Genomic DNA, 15115 nt, shown 5'->3' with positions numbered 1-15115 from the left:
TGCAGACTCGATGGGTCGAATGGTCTCCTTCTGCAGTGTAAGTTCTATGTTCTATCTAATTTTGCATGTCTCTTGTAACACTAACCGTTAACAGTCGGACCTGATTTTTGTTAGGCCAAAGAAGGATACGGGGGTGATTTAATAGAGGTAAAAATTATAAGGCAACTGAAAACGTAGGAACAGACTATTTCTAGTGTTTGAGGGGTGAGGAGATATAAATATAAGGTAATACTTAGGACAAATTGCAGCAGAAACCTCTACACAGAATGCTACGATACTGTGAAATGCTCCACCAGTGTGGCTGTACTGTAGCACAGTGGTTAGCACTGTTGCTTCACAGCAGCAGGGTCCCAGATTCAATTCCCAGCTTGGGTACTGTCTGTGCTAGTCTGCACGTTCTCCCCGTGTCTGCGAGGATTTCCTCCCATAAGTCCCTAATGACGTGCTTGTTAGGTGAATTGGAGATTCTGAATTCTCCCTCAGTGTACCCGAACAGGTGCCGGAATGTGACGACTAGGGGATTTTCACAGTAACTTCATTGCAGTGTTAATGTAAGCCTACTTATGACAATAATAAAGATTATTATTATTATAAAGAAGAACATTAAATAATAGGTTAGGATGATGTTTGAAAGAATGGGAAATATGGGAACTGGGTGGGTACATGATATTTGACGACAGCTCATGTGGAGGATAAACATAGACTAATTTGGCCAAGCTGCATACTTCTGTGTTGTAACATTGATGTAAACTATGAATCGATGCCAAACCTGTCCTATTGCTTTTATATCAGACCTTGAATGGGATTTCAGAAAATGAACACAATACCCCAACTGTAGCCTAAGATCCTGTGCAACTTTATTGAGCTTGTATTTATATAGCCCATTTAACGTAATAAAAAGTCCAAAGGGACTTTACAGGAGCATTACAAAAGCAAATTTGACACCAAACCACATAAGGCGATATTTCAGCAGATGCTCAAAAACTTGGCCAAAGTGGTAGCTTTTGAGGACTGTCTTAAAGGAAAGAAAAATAGATGGAAAGGTTTAGGGATCGAATTCCAAAACCTAGTACCTGGGCAGCTGAAGGCCCAACCGCCAATAGTGGAGCAGTTAAAAACATGGATGCTCAAGAATTAGATGAGTACAGCTATCTTCGAGGTCTGTGAAGCTGGAGGTGATTGGAAAGATAGGGAGGGGCAAGGCCAAGGAGGGATTAGAAAACCAGGATGAGAATCACCCCTGGAAGAGAAGTGGCAGTGTTAAACACTTGATTAAAGCAAATTACTGCGTATGCTGGAATCTGAAACCAAACGAGAAAATGCTGGAAAATCTCAGGTCTGGCAGCATCTCTAAGGAGAGAAAAGAGCTAACGTTTTGAGTCCAGATGACACTTTGTCAAAGTTATCCTTACTTTTGTGTTCTGCTACAGTTTAGTTTTTCAAGTGTCCTAAGTCTCCAGTATTTTGCTCAAGTGGTTGTGCTTATGAGCAGTGTCTGCAGACTACTTAAAAGCTTTGACCTCGCCTGACATTTATAGCCAAGTACACATCGATCTGTAGGAGTTTCCGAAATTGCTATCAGCAGCAAGAACTCTGACTGAACTATCCCAGCTTCCCCACCCCATCCGCCATTACAATTAAAACATAGTTTTTTATCATCCCCTTTCAGGCATCAGAATGTTCCCAAGTGCTTTATGATGTGACCATCAATTCACTCGAGACACGATAGGAAGTAAACTGTGGCTTTAATAGACTTACAACTGAGCCTGCCTGCGACCAGAAGAACTGAGGGCAGGCTCACAAGGCTGCTGCACGTTATACTTCCGGTAGTGGGAGGGGCTATGGGCGGAGCCGAGGGTGGAGCCCTGTACAAGCTCCTCATCTCCCCCTGTGGGCAGAGCCGCGCAACGCTCACAGACAGAGCCCACAAGGACACAATGCTATACAGTGCGAACGCAATACTATACAGTGTGAATTAAATGATGTACATTCACTACATTCACCCCCTGTAAAAAAATCAAGTCCGGCGGGTGTGACGGGTCTACAGGTTGCGCCGGTCCAGTGGCCGAGTCGTCCTTTGGGATCGGCGGAGCACTGGGGTTGCAGCCTCTTCGGGTAGCTGAGTGGTGATGGGCGGTGTGGATCTGAGGGTGGACTCCGGGGGTGGTTCGGTCCGAGCTGCATTCCTGACCGGTGCGACGGGCGAAGGGGGGCGCAGGAAACCTGTAGGCGTGGGTGCGCAGGGCGTGGGGGGTTGGGTGGGGTGTAGTGTGAGGGGTACCTCGGCGGTGGTGGTAGTGGTGGATCCTGCAGGCGCCAGGTCCCGGAGGGAAACGGTGTCCTGACGGCCGTCGGGGTGTTCTTTAAAGGTCTAGTGTGGGTTTGAGTGTAGCAGTAGTACCCTTTCTACTAGTGGGTCCGTTTTATGTATCCGGACGTGCTTCCGGAGAAGAACCGGGCCCGGTGTCCTCAACCAAGATGGGAGCAAAGCCCTCGTGGTAGTACCCCTAGGGAACACAAATAATCGCTCGTGAGAGGTCTGATTAGTCGCAGTGCACAGGAGGGACCTAATTGCATGGAGCGCATCGGGGAGGACCTCCTGCCAGTGGGAGGTCGGGAGATTCCTGGACCGTAGGGTCAGCAGGACGGTCTTCCAGACGGTCGCGTTCTCCCTCTCCACCTGCCCGTTCCCCCGGGGTTATAGTTGGTAGTCCTGCTCGAGGCGATGCCCTTGTCGAGCAGGTACTGATGCAGCTCGTCGCTGATGAAGGACGAACACCTATCACTGTGTACGTAGCTGGGGAAGCCGAACAGGGCAGACACTGTGCAGGTCTCTGATGACTGTGTGGGAGGTCATATCGGGGCACGGGATAGCAAAGGGGAAGCGGGAGAATTCGTCTATGATGTTGAGGAAGTACACATTTCGATTGGTCGAGGGGAGTGGCTCTTTGAAATCTATGCTCAGACGTTCAAATGGCCGGGAAGCTTTTACCAGGTGGGCCTTGTCTGGTCTATAGAAGTGCGGTTTGCACTCCGTGCAGATCGGGCAATCCCTAGTGATGGCTATCCTCCTCGGTTTGAGAAAGGCAGATTTCGGGCTTTGACGTAGTGGGCGAGCCGGGTGATCCCTGGGTGGCAGAGGTCGTTGTGGATACCCTTTAATCGGTCGTCTTGCATGTTGGCACATGGCCGCTGGACATCTGGGGGCTCGTTGAGCTTCCCCGGCCGATATATGATGTCATAATTATAGATGGAGAGTTCAATCCTCCACCTCAAGATTGCATCGTTTTTATTTTGCCCCTTTGCGAGTTGTCGAACATGAAGGCAACCGATCTCTGGTCGGTGATGAGGGTGAATCTCCTACCTGCGAGGTAGTGCCTCCAGTGCCGTACGGCTTCCACAATGGCTTGAGCCTCTTTTTCGACTGAGGAGTGTCGAAGTTCCGAAGCGGAGAGGGTCCGGGAGAAGAAAGCTACTGGTCTCCCTGCCTGATTCAGAGTGGCAGCGAGAGAAACCTCTGAGGCGTCGCTCTCCACCTGAAAGGGGACGGATTCATCCACCGCCCGCATGGCGGCTTTGGCGATGTTCTCCTTGTTGCAGTTGAACGCCTGGCGGGCCTCTGCTGACAGTGGGAAGAGTGTGGTCTTAAATAGTGGGCAGGCTTTGTCCGCATACTGGGGGACCCACTGGGCGTAATAGGAGAAGAATCCCAGGCACCTCTTTGAGGGCCCTGGGGCAATGAGGGAGAGGGAGTTGTACCGGTTAATGGTTTGGCTGTAAGTCCGGGTCGGGGCCCAGGACTCCGTTTTCCACGACATAGCCGAGGATGGCTAGTCTGGTAGTGCAGAAAACGCATTTCTCCTTATTGTAGGTGAGATTGAGTTTCTGGGTGGTTTGGAGAAATCGGTGGAGGTTGGCATCGTGGTCCTGCTGGTCATGGCTGCAGATGTACGGGAACGTGGCCTGCAGCCCTTACTAGTCCACCATTCGGTCCATTGCTCGTTGGAACACCGACGAGACCCCATTCGTGACTCTAAAGGGAACCCGGAGGAAATGGAAGAGGCGGCCATCTGCCTCGAACGCCGTGTATTGGCGGTCCTCCGGGCGGATTGGGAGCTGGTGGTATGCAGACTTCAGATCCACCGTGGAGAATATGCGGTACTGGCCGATCAGGTTGACCATGTCTGCAATTCTGGGGAGGGGGTACGCATCGAGGTGCGTGAACCGGTTAATGGTTTGGCTGTAATCAACCACCATCCGGAACTTTTCCCCGGTCTTGACGACCACCATCTGAGCTCTCCAGGGTCTGTTACTGGCCTCTATGACTCCCTCACGTAGGAGCCGCTGGACTTCGGCTCTGATGAATACTCTGTCCTGCAGGCTGTACCGCCTGCTGCGGGTGGCTACTGGTTTACAGTTAGCCATTAAGTTAGCGAAGAGTGGAGGGGGGTCGATTTTTAGAGTCGCTAAGTCGCATATAGTGAGAGGAGGTAGGGGTCCGCCGAAGTTGAGTGTGAGGCTCTTGAGGTTGCATTGAAAGTCGAGCCTGAGTAAGAGTGTGGCGGAGGTCGGGGAGTACGTACAGCTGGAAATTAGAGTAGCTGGCGCCCTGAATTGTTAGGGTCGCAACGGTGCGCCCTTGTATTTGGACCGAGTGCGAGCCCGAGGCGAAGGAGATAGTTTGCCGTGCAGGGAAGATAGGGAGTGAACAGCGTCTTACCAGGTCAGGATGTACGAAGCTCTCGGTGCTCCCGGAGTCAAAGAGGCACGGTGTCTTGTATCTGTTGACTTGAACGGACGTCATTGAGCTCCTGAGGTGCTTCGGACGTGACTGGTCAAACGTGACAGCGTTGAGTTGAGGGTAGTCGGTGGCGCGATCAGCAGTGCTGGAGTGGCCCCGTGATGACTGTCCGCGGAGGTCGTAGTCGCCGAGGTGAACTTCGGGTGATGGGCAAGATGGTTGATCGCACGTGGCGGGTGATGAAGAAGATGACATCCAAGATGGCAGCCCCGTGGATTGCACGTGGCGGGCGGCGAGGATGATTGCGCCCAAGATGGCAGCCCCCATGACTCACACATGGCCGGCCGCGTGGGGGAGGATTGCCAAGATGGCGGCCGCCATGAGTCGCACATGTCAGGTGGAGGCGGAGTCGGCAGACACTCTGCAACATTGCGGGGTCTGTGGGCCTGCGAGTTGGGGGAGCGATTGCTCTAGACTTTGGCATAATGTCCTTTTCGACCGCAGCTGCTGCAGGTCGCGTTGCGGGATGGGCAGTGCTGCCGTGGGTGTTGACCACAAAAATGGCACGCTGGCGCTCCATAGTGGGTGGGTGGCCACGCAGCGCAGGCCTGGGGCAGTCGCTGGTCGGGGGTCCACGATGGGGTCGCGTGGTCTGCGGGGAACGAGTTGAGACTTTGAAACGCGACCTCCATTGAGGTTACTAGCGTTACTGCGTCCTCCAAGTTCTGAGCCCCTTTTTCGAGGAGTCGCTGGCACACATAATTAGACCGGACCCCCGCAACGTACACATCACGGACAGCGAGTTCTATATGCTGGGAGGCAGTTACAGCCTGAAAGTTACATTCCCGTGCAAGGGCTTTTAAATCGCGCAGGTAGTCCTCCACCGACTCTGCGGGGCGCTGGCGGCGGGTAGCGAAAATATGCTGCGCGTAGACCTCGTTTACAGGCCGCACGTAGACCTCGTTTACAGGCCGCACGTATAATCGGTCGTGCATAGCGAGGGCCTCGGTGTACGAGTCAGTACTGTTGAGTTGTGTAGAGATGCGATGGCTCACCCGTGCGTGCAGTAGGCTGAGCTTCTGCTCATCTGTAGTAGCGGAGGTAGTCGACGCAGCCAGGTAAGCCTTGAAACACCGAAGCCAGTGTAGAAAGATTTCTTCGCCTCTGCAGCCTGTGGGTCGAGGTCTAGTTGATCAGGTTTGAGGGCTGATTCCATAGTAGTTTTCTTAAGTCTATTAAATTGATGTGACCATCAATTCACTCGAGACACGATAGGAAGTAAACTGTGGCTTTAATAGACTTACAACTGAGCCTGCCTGCGACCAGAAGAACTGAGGGAAGGCTCACAAGGCTGCTGCACTTTATACTTCCGGTAGTGGGAGGGGCCATGGGCGGAGCCATGCGCAGAGCCGAGGGTGGAGCCCTATACAAGCTCCTCATCTCCCCCTGTGGGCAGAGCTGCGCAATGGCTCACAGACAGAGCCCACAAGGACACAATGCTATACAGTGCGAACGCAATACTATACAGTGTGAATTAAATGATGTACATTCACCACACTTTACATAAATTAAGTCTTTTTATTAAGTAGCCAGTGTTGCAGTTTAGGGAACAAAGCAGCCAGTGTGTGCACAGCAAGTTACCACAATCAGCAATGAGATAATCAGATAATGTTGGTCAAGGGCTAAGTATTGGCCAGGGCATTAGGAATAACTCCCCTGCTGCTCTTTGAAATGTGTCACAGGATCTCAATGCAAAAGGGCAAAACAGGCCTTAATATCTTTTCCGAAGGACAGCACCTCTGACAGTCCAGCTCTCATGCAGTAGTGCCTAGTTTAGCATCAAGTCCTGGGTAGGACTTGACAACGTTCTGAATCAGAAGCGTGGGTGCTCCCACTGAGCCACAGCTGACTGGTCAATTGTCGCACTTCTTCAGCTACTCCATAAGGGAAGCATTCGCAAGATGCTGGCACATAACTCAAAGGCTATTTTGAGTGAGCCAAATGTAATAGTTCTTCCCACTGTGCATGTGATCTGCACACTACACTTTGCCAAGCATTTTGCTAGAAGCTAAGAGAAAAACTAAACACATGGAGGGGGAGGGGAGAACCCTGGTAAATGTTTAGTTTATTTTGAGCAAGAATCCTGGAGTTTCTTTGTAGAAGCTTGCAGGAAATGAGTTTGAGTAGGCCCGTGTGAAGGAGTTAATAACTTTCGTGGAGCAGTTTTTAATTGTTGACCGTTTTCACCTGCAGCATTGAGCATGTAACAGGCAGGAATGTTGTACGACAGGAAGTGTAGTGTGCCACAAGCTAGAGTATTCTGAAACTGATATGCAAATAAGTAAAACAAATAGGTTCAGTGCAGGATTGAGGAGAGCACGGCTCTCGCGAGCAGGTGAACAAGGAATGTTACATCACAGCTTTATTTAACTTTATAATGTCATTTTAAAAAACATGAAAGATAGAATTGCATATTTTTAATGTCAACTTTTCTCTGATAGTTTCAGTGAGAGTTTTTGAAAAAAAAAAATGTCACTTGGCTATGAACATATGAATTAGGAGCAGGAATAGGCCATTCGGCCCCTTGAGCCTGCTCCCCCATTCAGTAAGATCATGGCTGATCCAACCGTAACACCAACCTCACATTCCTGCCTGCCCCCCCCTCCCCCCATAACCCTTCACCCCTTGTTAGTGAAGAATTTATTTGGCTCCGCCGTAAAAATATTTACATAGATTTACATATTTACATAGAATTTACAGTGCAGAAGGAGGCCATTCGGCCCATCGAGTCTGCACCAGCTCCTGGAAAGAGCACCCTACCCGCTAAAATGAACCATGTGTACAGTGTTGATCTCCTTAATTAAAGGAAAGATGTAAATTCATTCGAAGCAGTTCAGAGGTTTACTGGACTAATACCAGGAACGAGAGGGGGGGGAAAATCTCCTAATCTCTGTCTTAAATGAGCGACCCCTTATTTTTAAACAATGGCCCCCAGTTCTCGATTGCCTGACAAGAGGAAATGTCCTCACTTGTTGCCACCCTGTCAATACCCCTCAGACTCTTATACATTTCAATCAAATTGTTTTATTACTCTTCTAAACTCTAGTGGATACAAACCTTTTCTCATCAGGCAACTCTCTCATTCCTGGTGTTAGTCCAGGGAACCTTCTCTGAACTGCTTCGAATGAATTTACATCTTTCCTTTAATTAAGGAGACCAGCACTGTACACATGGTTCATTCATATTGTATTTTTATCAAACATCTACAATTCAAGTGATGAAAAAGCCTCTATTTAATATTGAGCCAAAATTATAAATAAAGTTAATATTTGACATCTAGGCCATGGCGTTATTGAAGCAGGCTAATTCATGTTGATTATTTATATTGAGTGTTCTTAAATTGAAAGGATCAGGGCTTAATTTGTCCCATCTTCCAGTGACAAAGCGTTTAACTCTTGTTGGCAGAGCGAAAGCGAGCTTCAAGCGGCACGACCGGACGGTGGCTTTATTTATATTTGGATTTGTTTATTGTCACGTGTACTGAGGTACAGTGAAAAGCATTTTTTCTGCAGCAGCTCGATTTAGTGCATGAAAATTAAATAAAAAGAAAATACTGCTTCTGGTCAGCGCTTGCTGGAAGCTGCCGATGGGTTATGGTTAGCTTCTGATTTAAAAATAAACCAAAGCCACCATTTGGGGGCGGGGGGGGAAGACTTCATCTAGTGTCGTGTGTTGTGTACAAAAAAAAACATTTCTCTTGCCACCCAGTGGTTGGCTAAATGGCCGGTAAACATTGGGAGGGGAGGGGACGGGGGAAGGCCGCCGCCGCCGCCGCCTGGGATTCTTGCGCTTCGCAGATATTTTTGGCAGAGGTTCAAGTTTTTTTTTTTCGCTTCTGAACTCACGGTGTCCGATTGGCAGGAGGACCTAAACTTTTTTTTTGGCTCTCTTTCGCTGGAGTTTTTTTTTAACACCAGCGCCTGTCAAACCGACCATTTTGCACAGGCTCAGTTCTGACATTTCCTGTCTTGGATTAATCATCACTCCGAGTTAAAGACGACGTGATTCTCTCTCTCCCCCCCCCCCCCGTTCCTGGGGCAAATCCCTCACCACCGCCCCCGCCGCACCGACCAGCTTCGCCGCCGGATTTTTATTTTTTTTAACTCGCTGTCTCCATGGCGATGTGAAGTGCTGGCCAAGTTCAGAGAAGTCCAGCATGTTGACAAAGATTGTGTCATCAGATTAGGCTGACCCCCCCCAATCATCCCCATTCCTCCTCCACCACCACCGCCTCTCAGTAAGTGGGATTTCTGCTCTCTGTAACATTAGATCCTCTGGCGGCTGCCTCTCTGCCGTTATGCCGCGCGTGTCGGTTTGTGCAAGGGAGGGGGGGTGGGGGGGGAGAGATTAACGTCGGCCGAGTCCTCGAGGGATGTGGTGGGTCTTGGCGCGCGCGCAGTAATCCCCAATCTCCCCCCCCCCCCAAATTTGTGTACTTGGTTCCTGTTTCATCCTCCCCCTCCCCCCCCCCTCCCAATCCTCCCCACCCCCACCTCCCAATCCTCCCCCCCACCTCCCAATCCTCCCCCCCCCCACCTCCCAATCCCTCCCCCCACCTCCCAATCCCTCCCCCCCCCCCCACCTCCCAATCCTCCCCCCCACCTCCCAATCCCTCCCCCCACCTCCCAATCCTCCCCCCCACCACCTCCCAATCCTCTCCCCCCCCCCCCCCCCCAATATTTCTCTGCCCCAGTCCTTTGAGGTGATAGAGGCCTTGGTTTTGGAAGGTTTGATCACGGATTCTTGGCCAGTGGCTGTAGTGTAAATTGATGAAATGAAAAAAAATGAAATGAAAACCGCTTATTGTCACGAGTAGGCTTCAAATGAAGTTACTGTGAAACGACACTAGTCGCCACATTCCGGCGCCTGCCCGGGGAGGCTGGTACGGGAATTGAACCGTGCTGCTGGCTTGCCTTGGTCTGCTTTCAAAGCCAGCGATTTAGCCCTGTGCTAAACCAGCCCCTGATACGGTGCATAGTGTTGCCGTTGTCCATTGGTGAGGGAGGGAATGATCCTGTAAGGTGGTGGGTAGGGTGTTTATCAAGCTGCTTTGTCCTGGATGGTGTTGAGTTTGTTGTTGTAGCTGGTCTTGTAGTCACGGTATTTATATGGCTGTTCCAGTTCATATTCTGGTCAATGGTAATCCCCCCAGGATGGTGGTGGGGGATTCAGCGATGGTAATGCTGATGAATGGTGGAGGTATTTAACCTTTCTCGTTGGGAACCTGGGCATTGCCTGGCACTTGTGTGACATGAATGTCACTTGCCATTTATCAGTTCATGCCAGAATGTTGTTCAGACTTTCTGCGTATGGGCATAGTCTGCTTCAGCATCAGAGGAGTCGTGAATAGTACTGAATTCAACAGTCATCACCTAATATTCCCATTTCTGACCTTATGATAGAGGGAAGGCCACTGATCAAGCAGCTGAAGATTGTCGGGCTGAGGGCACTACCTTGAGGAGCTCCTACAGCGATGATGATTGGTTTCCAACAGCCACAAACATTTTCCTCTGTACTAGGTATGACTTTTAACCAATGGAGAGTCAACTCCTGATTTACATTGATTTCAGTTATCCACATTCAGCTGAAAGAACAAAACAAGATAGAAACAGGAAACAGCCCATCGAGCCTGCTCGGATGTTCAATATGATTGTGGCTGATCTTGAGCTTCAACCCCACTTTCCTGCCTGCTCCCCATATCTATTGATTCTCCTGAGAGCCAAAAAAAGCTGTTAATACCAGTCTTAAAAAAATAGTCAAACATGGAGCATCCAGAACCCTCTGGATGAAGAATTCCAAAGATTCGCAGCCCTTGGAGTGAGTATATTTTTCAAATATTGTCTTGATGGTAAAGGTAGTTGCTCTCACCACATCTTTAGAGTTCAGCTTTTTTGTCCATGTTTGGGCCAACTCAGGAGCCTTGTAACCCAAATTGAGCGTCAGTGAGCTGGTTGATGTTGAGTATTGCCACTTGATAACACTGTCAATGACACCTTCCATCACTTTGCTGATGATTGAGAGTAGACTGATGGGGTGGTATTTAGCTGTGTTGGATTTCTCCTGTTTATTGGATTTCTCCTGTTTGTAGACTGACCATAGCTGGGCAATTTTCCATATTGTTGAGATGATGCAAGCTGTCTTGCAATAGCTTAGATAGTGGTGCAGTTGGTTCCTGAGAACCAGTCTTCAATATGACAGCCGGGTTGTTGTCAGGGCCTTTAGCCATTACTATATTTAGTGTGTTTAGCTGTTTCTTGATATTATACAGAGGAAATTGAATTAGCTAAAGCCTGGCATCTGTGATGCTGAGGACCTAAGGAGAATGCTGAAATAGATCATACACACATGCACTTCTGGCTGAAGATGGTTGCAAATACTTCAGTCTTGTCATTTGCACTGATGTGCTGCCCTCACCACTCCCCCCCCCCCCCCCCCCCCCCCCCAAGAGAATTAAGGATGTTGTAGTTATAGATCCACATTTTTGAACACAACACAAAATAGAAAGATTAGGACAGAGAGGTAAGGAACACAAAGAGAAGTTTTTAAAAGTTCAAATTATTTTTTTAATAAAATCTCCAATGATAATTAAAATCTGAAGGACTGGGACTCCATGCTTGTAAAAGTAAATTTTTCAGTATCAGGGCTTGTTGGATAATCAGATTTAATCAAGTCATTAAAAAGGCACTCGTGCTCGGTTGGCTGAACCCAAACATTTTCTATCTTGTGTAGTGTGTGAGTAACCTCACGTCATGTATTTAAAGAAAAACTTGTGAAAATGCAGAGCAAATCAGATAGAAACTTTCTGATATCCCTGTTTACCTGCAGACATTGGAAGTTGTTGTTCAATTTACTCCTTATTCACACACAGCGATGATAGCTTCATCATTATTCTTAACGTAAAACTGGGCCATCATCATCAGTTATAATTCATTTTTTCATTTGTATTTCAATTCTAACCTATTCTTAGCATAGACCCCAGAACTGTGACGGAAATGTCTTACTCCCTTTACCTTCTCTTCCATATAAACGCTTCAGACTTTGGCCAGCAGCACGGTTCGATTCTCGTACCAGTCTCCCCGGACAGGCGCCAGAATGTGGCGACTAGGGGCTTTTCACAGTAACTTCATTGAAGCCTACTCGTGACAAGCAATTTTCATTTAATTTAATTTCATTTAAAAATTCATGTTTGACATCATCTAATGGGGCGGCACAATGGTTAGCACTTCTGTCTCACATTGCCAGGTCGATTCCAGCCTTGGTGACTGTTTGTGTGGACTTTGCACATTCTCCCCGTGTCTGCGTGGGTTTCTTCTGGATGCTGTTGTTTCCTCCCACAGTCCAAAGATGTGCAGGTTAGGCGTATTGACCATGCTAAATTGCCCCTTAGTCTCCAATGGTGTGATCAAAGAACATAGAACAGTACACCACAAAACAGGCCCTTCGGCTCTCGATGTTGTGCCGAGCATTGTCCGAAACCAAGATCAAGCTACCCCACTCCCATGTGCTCCATGTGCCTATCCAATAACCGCTTGAAAGTTCCTAAACTGTCCAACTCCACTATCATAGCAGGCAGTCCATTCCACATCCTAACCACTCTCTGAGTAAAGAACCTACCTCGGACATCCCTCCTATATCTTCCACCCGAACCTTATAGTTATGCCCCCTTGTAACAGCTACATCCACCCGAGGAAATAGTCTATGAACGTCCACTCTATCTATCCCCCTCATCAGGTGGAGTTACGGGAATGGGGCAGCGGAGTAGGCCTTGAATGGGTGCTCTTTCAGATGGTCGGCGCAAACTCGATGGAACAAATGGCTTCCTCCTGTACTATAGGGGTTCTATGGATAATTACTGTGATTTGACTTGTCTCATGATCTTTTCTATTGTTTACATTAACATTAACACAGTAATGAAGTTACTGTGAAAAGCCCCGAGTCACCACATTCCAGCGCCTTTTCGGGAACACTGAGGGATAATTCAGAATGTCCAAATTACCTAACAGCACGTCTTTCGGGACTTGTAGGAGAAAACAGGAGCACCCGGAGGAAACACACGCAGACACTCAATGTACAGAATCTGCACAGACAGTAACCCAAGCAGGGAGTCGAACCTGGGACCCTGGCGCTGTGAAGCAACTGTGCTAACCACTGTGTTAGCGTGCCACCCATCACATTACTCTTCATTTCACATTCGATTGGTGCTCTGTGGCAGAAGTAGATTGGCAAAATCTTCATTTTTAAGAACAAGCCACTTCATCGGCAGTTCACAGCAATGCACATTTCACAGTCGGTCGCTAAAGCAATTATATCAGTTACTAGTTTTGCCACAAGACTATGGGATCTCTCTTCAAATTTCCTTTCCCCAATCCATCTAATAAGAAACCTCCTTATATTTTTGAACCTTAGGCAGAGTACACCACTCAGCATTGTATACAAGCCATCTGTTGTTAAAACTGTCTGAACTTAATTCGATTCTTTGCTCCTATTAATCTGACAATCAACTAAATTTTACTAACATAGAGAAACGATTTTGTTCCCATTATTCTGGAATTATTAAAACATGGATTTAAAAGGAAAATTAAATCTGAATAATTCATTGACAGGCAACAGGTAAGAAGTTATTTTGACAGAACTATTTGCAAAGTTAATCATTTGCCCTCTCATGGTTTAAACGGTCTCCAAATGTTATCTTATATCAGAGATGTTGCATCACAATTGCCAGTTGTTACAAGAATAAAGCCAATCTGTTAAAGGATATGTCACAGACAGTTGTAAATTATCCTTTATATTTTGCAAGAAAGGTTGTCTAGCAAATCCACAAACTGCAAAGATGGAAATTATGTTCAGTTTTCCTCGTGAAGTCTTGAAATTCAAATTCACTTCTGCACTGACTAGAAAATTAACTGCACCACTTGTACTATACTGTGGCTACAAAAGCAGGTCAGGGGCTAAAACCAGAGAAAATACTGGAAAATCTCAGATCAGGTAGCATCTGTAGGGAGAGAAAAGAGCTAACGTTTTGAGTCCAGGTGACCCTTTGTCAAAGCTAAGAGACCGAGAAAGTGGGAGATATTTATACTGTGGAGTGAAAATGAAAGATGAGTCATAGCCACAGAAACCCAGGGAAACAAGGTGCTAATAGCCACAGAAACCAAGGCGAAAGAGTGCTAATGGCAGTCATAACAACATAAGAACTAGGAGCAGGGGTAGGCCATATGGCCCCTCGAGCCTGCTCCGCCATTCAATGAGATCATGGCTGATCTTTTGTGGACTCAGCTCCGGCTTGAACACCATAACCCTTAATCCCTTTATTCTTCAAAAAACTATCTATCTTTATTTTAAAAATATTTAATGAAGGTTCACTGCTTCACTGGGCAAGGAATTCCATAGATTCACAACCCTTTGGGTGAAGAAGTTCCTCCTAAACTCAGTCCTAAATCTACTTTCCCTTATTTTGAGACTATGCCCCCTAGTTCTGCTTTCACCTGCCAGTGGAAACAACCTGCCCGCATCTATCCTATCTATTCCCTTCATAATTTTATATGTTTCTATAAGATCCCCCCATATCCTTCTAAATTCCAACGAGTACAGTCCCAGTCTACTCAACCTCTCCTCGTAATCCAACCCCTTCAACTCTGGGATTAACCTAGTGAATCTCCTCTGCACACCCTCCAGCGCCAGTACGTCCTTTCTCAGGTAAGTAGACCAAAACTGAACACAATACTCCAGGTGTGGCCTTACTAACACCTTATACAATTGCAACATAACCTCCCTAGTCTTAAACTCCATCGCTCTAGCAATGAAGGACAAAATTCCATTTGCTTTCTTAATCACCTGTTGCACCTGTTAACCAACTTTTTGCGACTCATGCACGGACACACCCAGGTCTCTCTGCAGCATGTTTTAATATTTTATCATTTAAATAATAATCCCTTTTGCTGTCATTCCTACCAAAATGGATAACCTCACATTTGTCAACATTGTATTCCATCTGCCAGATCCTAGCCCATTCACTTAACCTATCCAAATCCCTCTGCAGACTTCCGGTATCCTCTGCACTTTTTGCTTTACCACTCATCTTAGTGTCGTCTGCAAACTTGGACACATTGCCCTTAGTCCCCAACTCCAAATCATCTATGTAAATTGTGAATAATTGTGGGCCCAACACTGATTCCTGAGGGACACCACTAGCTACTGATTGCCAACCAGAGAAACACCCATTAATCCCCACTCTTTGCTTTCTATTAATTAACCAATCCTCTATCCATGCTACTACTTTACCCTTAATGCCATGCATCTTTATCTTATGCAGCA

The 15115-nt window shown here is 47.5% G+C and overlaps 1 protein-coding gene across 13 annotated transcripts in view; it reads left to right on the top strand.

Annotated features, from left to right (window-relative positions):
* Nucleotides 1-15115, top strand: part of LOC119955200 (ataxin-7-like protein 1) — a 280989-nt gene that overhangs the window by 95444 nt on the left and 170430 nt on the right. For 2 of the 13 annotated variants that reach the window (XM_038781203.1, XM_038781202.1), the window contains exon 2: nt 10204-10320. The exons of 9 other annotated variants lie outside the window; for them this stretch is intronic. In XM_038781203.1, coding sequence (XP_038637131.1) covers nt 10275-10320 — 46 coding nt within the window. In that variant the 5' untranslated portion in view covers nt 10204-10274. Of the gene's footprint in view, nt 1-10203; nt 10619-15115 lie in introns of those variants that run through there. 2 more of the 13 variants (XM_038781206.1, XM_038781205.1) reach the window with 1 other exon arrangement.

The sequence above is a fragment of the Scyliorhinus canicula genome, chromosome 20 (genome assembly GCF_902713615.1).
Source record: "Scyliorhinus canicula chromosome 20, sScyCan1.1, whole genome shotgun sequence".
Taxonomy (NCBI): Eukaryota; Metazoa; Chordata; class Chondrichthyes; order Carcharhiniformes; family Scyliorhinidae; genus Scyliorhinus; species Scyliorhinus canicula.
Note: the sequence above shows the minus strand (reverse complement) of the source record. Positions and strands in the feature narration are given on the sequence as shown.